Consider the following 4,902-nt stretch of genomic DNA (forward strand, 5'->3'; position numbering starts at 1 on the left):
ATCGTCTGTGACTTCCGGTAAAGACGAGGCTTTTTTATCAGCACCAAAAGTTGCAAACTTTGTCGTCAATGTTCTCTACTAAATCCTTTCAGCAAAAATATGTCAATATCGCAAAATGATCAAGTATGACTCATAGAATGGACCTTCTATCCCCGTTCAAATAAGAAAATCTCATTTTAGTAGGCCTTTAGGGCTAATTAAAGTAAACGTGTTCAAAAATGATTAAATAAAATGAGCTCAAAGTGCCAATTCACACTTTCCTTTATTCTTCAGTGCTCACAGAATATGAAAACACCTCAATACCATGTTGTAGCCAATGTTACATTCATATCCAAGTGATGTCGTTATGTACAGAAAGAAAGAAAAACATGTCTAAATCTACAAAAAGAAAGAAAGAAAAAGAAAAGACGATGTACTGTACTCGCTATTCTATAGAGATGAAGTGTTGTAGTCATCACAGCTTCTGCTTAAAACATCTCCCAATTTTATTCAATCTTACAAATGGTGAAAAAAAAACAAGTCATTTACAATGGGTTTTGTTTTATCTGTTAAAAATGTCATTTAGGTACATTTCAGTCATAAAACCAGTAATATCAAAGTCTATACAACGTGCATTACTACAGAAACGTTTGAAATGTCCGACTCTAAATATAGGGGAAAGTTGAGGGGAGGAGTGACGAGCACCTATTGTAAACCGGAATGGTAAACTACAACTACTTCCTTCAGGAGCGCTTGTGTCCACAGGAGCGTCCACTGCAAAGACCTTTTTTTTTATTTTTATTTTTTTTAAAGACTTGGCTGAGGGCTTTCCCTTTTTGAAGAAAAACCACACAAAAAAGCTTAAGTGTGTGGAATGTTGCAGACACAGCTTAAACTGCTACATACAATTAGCCCAGCACCAAATACTTCAATTAAATATGTCAGCATCAACACAGTCATGGTTTCATGTAGAAAAAAAGACATAAAAAAAAAAAAAAAAGAATCATTCACACTCAGTCACACTTTCACGCTCGCCCGACAAACGCCGGCAGGAACCAGCGAGGACAGGAAGAGGAGGGACGAGCGCCCTCTAATAACCCGCCTCGCTGCCCGCCTTGCAGTGGATGAAATGCAAACAAAAAGTAAACAACGTAAAAAGAAAACAAATCCCTGGTTTCAGACAAGTCCTCGCATTCCTTCAGATGGGCTCCGATGGCCTCCTTCATGACGTCGTCTCTTCCCTTCAGTAGGATTACTCGGCGGCGGGGGCGGGTGCCTCCGGACTGGCGGCGGCGGCGGCCTGTGGCTCCGCCGGCGAGGACGCCTCGGCCGGTTTCTCCTCACCTGCTGGTGCTGCAGCTGCCGCCTCCTCCACTGGCTTCGCCTCCTCGTCAGCTTTCGGCTCCTCAGGTGCAGGAGCCTCCTCGACGGCGGCGGGGGCAGCCTCCGCGGGCTTGGCCTCCTCGCTGGTAGCGGCGGCCTCCTCAGTTGTAGCTCCCTCGCCCTCAGCGGCGGCAGCTCCTTCCTCGGCGGCCTCCTCGGAATCCTTCTTGGTCTTCTTGAAGGAGAAGCCGCTCAGCTTGAAGGAGGGCTTCTTAAAGGAGAAACGCTTCTTCTTTTGCTTGACGTCCTCGCCGACGGCGCCCTCCTCCGGCTTGGCCTCCCCGTTTACAGCAGCGGCGGCGGCGGGCTCCTTCTCAGCCTCCTCCACCTTCACGCCATCCTCCTTGGGCGCCTCCTGGGTGGGGGTGCTTCCGTTAGCTTCAACCTTGCCGCCGTCCTCCGCAGCCGGGGAGGCGTCGCCATTGGTCTTGGCGTGGCCGTTCTCCTGGAAGATGTGAGGGTGACATTTAATTGAAACCCTCAACCAATAAGAAAAAAGCCGCAGAACCTCGGTTACCAGGAGAGTGACGACAGATCACCCAGTCTAGACATTTTCACTTGCAGTACCGCCTAGCTCCACTGTGGGGCGTTTACTACAGATATAACGTGGGGTTTCATTCCAATCTCATTAGTGTTTGATTAATTTAACCATTTTGAGCAAATTTGCATAACCCTGCGTCTCGTTTATGGGGGTTTGCGTGGGTATTAAATCCATATATATATATTTTTTTTAATTTTAGCGTGGGGGTGCAGTGTGGGAAGAACAAAACGTGGCTCCCTTTCTTGAATCAGGAAACAAAGGCGTGGCGTCTCTAAAATGGCTACACGCGACAGAACCCACGCAAAAACCCCACTGAGTTTTTTTGTTGTTTTTTTTTACCACAAAAGAATAGGAGAATGTCGACTGTAAAAAAAAAAATTATAATAAAAAAAAAAAAAAAAAAAAAATGTATGATTTAAGATGCGTTATATGCCGGATTTATAATGAGGAATAAACCCTCCACAATAAAGTTGTGTCCAAGTGGTTTAAAAAATCGTGGGCATGCAGCAACATGCGGGCCCACTTTCCCCTGGATGCCGGCGAGCGTGGGGGATTTCACGTACACACAAACCCACGCCATTGAACGCAACACATTGGCCTGCAATTAACACTTAAATAATTCAAATTGAACCATACCTGTCCATTACTCTTAGCCGCCACCGCTGCAGCCTCGCCGGGTTTCTCCACCGCAGCTTCCTCCTTCCCTTTAGAGATTTGTGCACCCATGCTCTTTTTTTTTCCTTCCTTGCGGTCCAACAAAGGAACCTCGAGCGATGAAATGAATGAACAAAGACCGCAACGCTTCCTCCGACGAAAAGCAATCAAACTCCGCGACTTCCTTCAACGAGCGAGGCGAATGCTGCACCCGAGCGGACGCGTGCGAGCTTTTTGGCCGTAAAAACGTGCTTAAAATGTAGGAGAAGAAACGCCGAATCTCTTCCCCCCCCCCTTCGATTTTTTTTTTTTCCCTTTTTTTTTTTTTTTTTTTTTTTAGGTCGAGAGCGGAGTTTGGGAAGAGGAGAAATTGGCCCCGCCGCAAATGAGATGCGGGAGTACCACGCCCAAGTCCGCAGATGAGTGGGCGCTGGGGTGGTGACGTCACGCTCAGCCAATCACAGGTCGGGGAGCTGAACGCGCGCGCAGGGGGGGCCATCTTGGGGCGGTGGGAGGACAATAGGAGGCACCACAACATGGCCAACAACTTGTTTTTATGTCGACTTCGCCTCCTATCCCCCTCGAAACTGGACGCCGGTCGACCGATTGAAATGAGCTGTGGCGTTTAAGTAAGCAATTTGACAATGATGAGGGGAAGAAAAGGCGTCTATTTGAAACATGTTCACAAGCCAGGCTCAGGCCTAACTATAGTAGCATTCGGCTTTTTTTCCAATTCAATTCAACTTTATTTGTCAGCAACAAGCAAACATGTCAAATATACAACAACACTCATATATTTGTTTGTCTGGTCTACATTCATAATTAATATAACGTAATTTGATAAATCCACCCCAATTTGTAACAACTACTTCCTGGTTCTAGTACAACAAAGTTTTCATTGATTGATTAAAACTTTTATTAGTAGATTGCACAGTTCAGTACATACTCCGTACAATGGACCACTAAATGAAAGTTTATTTAATCAATTTATGTTAAAGCGATAACAAGCAAATACACAGAAGTCTTGTTTTTTTTCCTTACAATTTTGTTAACCGTTTAATTTTGTTAGTATTATACCATGAATTGATTAACGTGGACCCCGACTTAAACAAGTTGAAAAAGTTATTCGGGTGTTACCATTTAGTGGTCAATTGTACGGAATATGTACTGAACTGTGCAATCTACTAATAAAAGTATCAATCAGTCAATCAATCAATGCTGGTAGAAAATGGGAATATTGAAGATATGTTCTGCTACTGTCGGCCAGGCTTGTTCAACTTTAATTGAACGTTTTTCGTCCGCAAGAAGCAAACATATTGAATATATTTGTCACCAACAAGCAAACAAATCAAATATTCAACAACAGTCTGGTCTAAATTCATATTCAATATAACAATCATTTGATAAATTCACCCCAATTTTTAACAGCTACTTTCTGGTTCTTGTACAAGGAAGTAATGCAATAACAAGTATACACAACTCTTGTTTTTTTCCCTACACTTTTGCTAACTCCTACACTTCTTCTGACTGTTTAATATTGTTAGTATTATGCTGGTAGAAAATGTGAATATTGAAGACATGTTTTGCTACTGTCGGAACACAACACAAGCCAGGCTTGCTACTACCACTTAACGTTCAAGATCATGCGTTATTCGTCCGCAAGAAGCAAACATATTGAATATATTGGTCAGCAACAACCAAACAAATCAAATATTCAACAACACCCATATATGTGTTAGTCTGGTCTAAATTCATATTCAATATAACAATCATTTGATAAATTCACCCCAATTTTTAACAGCTACTTCTTGGTTCTTGTACAAGGAAGTAACGCACTAACAAATAAATATACTTTTGATTGATTGAAACTTTTATTAGTATAATCAGTACATATTCCGCACAATTGGCCACCAAATGGTAACACCCGAATAAGTTTTTCATCTTGTTTAAGTTGGGGTCCATGTGAATCAATTCATGGTAATTCATACACAACTTGTTTTTTTTCCCTACACTTTTGCTAACTGTTTAATATTGTTAGTATTATGCTGGTAAAAAAGATGAATATTGAAGATATGTTTTGCTACTGTCGGCACACAACACAAGCCAGGCATGCTATTACCACTTAGCGTTCAAGATCATGCGTTATTTGTCCGCACGAAGCTAACATATTGAATATATTTGTCAGCAACAATCAAACAAATCAAATATACAACAACACTCATATATGTGTTAGTCTGGTCTAAATTCATATTAAATATAACAATCATTTGATAAATTCACCCCGATTTTTAACAGCTACTTTCTGGTTCTTGTACAAGGAAGTAATGCACTAACAAACAAATATA

At 42.2% G+C, this 4,902-nt stretch overlaps 1 protein-coding gene across 1 annotated transcript; it reads right to left on the reverse strand.

The window, feature by feature from the left end:
* Window positions 1–243: 243 nt before the first annotated feature.
* On the reverse strand, window positions 244–2,889 carry marcksb (myristoylated alanine-rich protein kinase C substrate b). The gene is made up of 2 exons (XM_061896092.1): window positions 2,540–2,889; window positions 244–1,807 (listed from the first exon to the last, which is right to left on the reverse strand). Exons 1-2 carry the CDS (start codon window positions 2,627–2,629, stop codon window positions 1,232–1,234), a joined length of 666 nt encoding a protein of 221 aa, XP_061752076.1. The 5' UTR covers window positions 2,630–2,889; the 3' UTR covers window positions 244–1,231.
* Between the last annotated feature and the right edge of the window lie 2,013 nt (window positions 2,890–4,902).

Source organism: Nerophis ophidion, linkage group LG03 (assembly GCF_033978795.1).
Source record: "Nerophis ophidion isolate RoL-2023_Sa linkage group LG03, RoL_Noph_v1.0, whole genome shotgun sequence".
NCBI classification, from domain to species: Eukaryota; Metazoa; Chordata; class Actinopteri; order Syngnathiformes; family Syngnathidae; genus Nerophis; species Nerophis ophidion.

What these genes read in the sequence shown, in the direction of transcription:
- marcksb (XM_061896092.1), bottom strand. Translation starts at nt 2,629, where the DNA reads ATGGGTGCACAAATCTCTAAAGGGAAGGAGGAAGCTGCGGTGGAGAAA. An exon ending in CGGCTAAGAGTAATGGACAG is followed by an intron (nt 1,808 to 2,539) that starts GTATGGTTCAAT and finishes CACATCTTCCAG; the next exon opens with GAGAACGGCCACGCCAAGAC.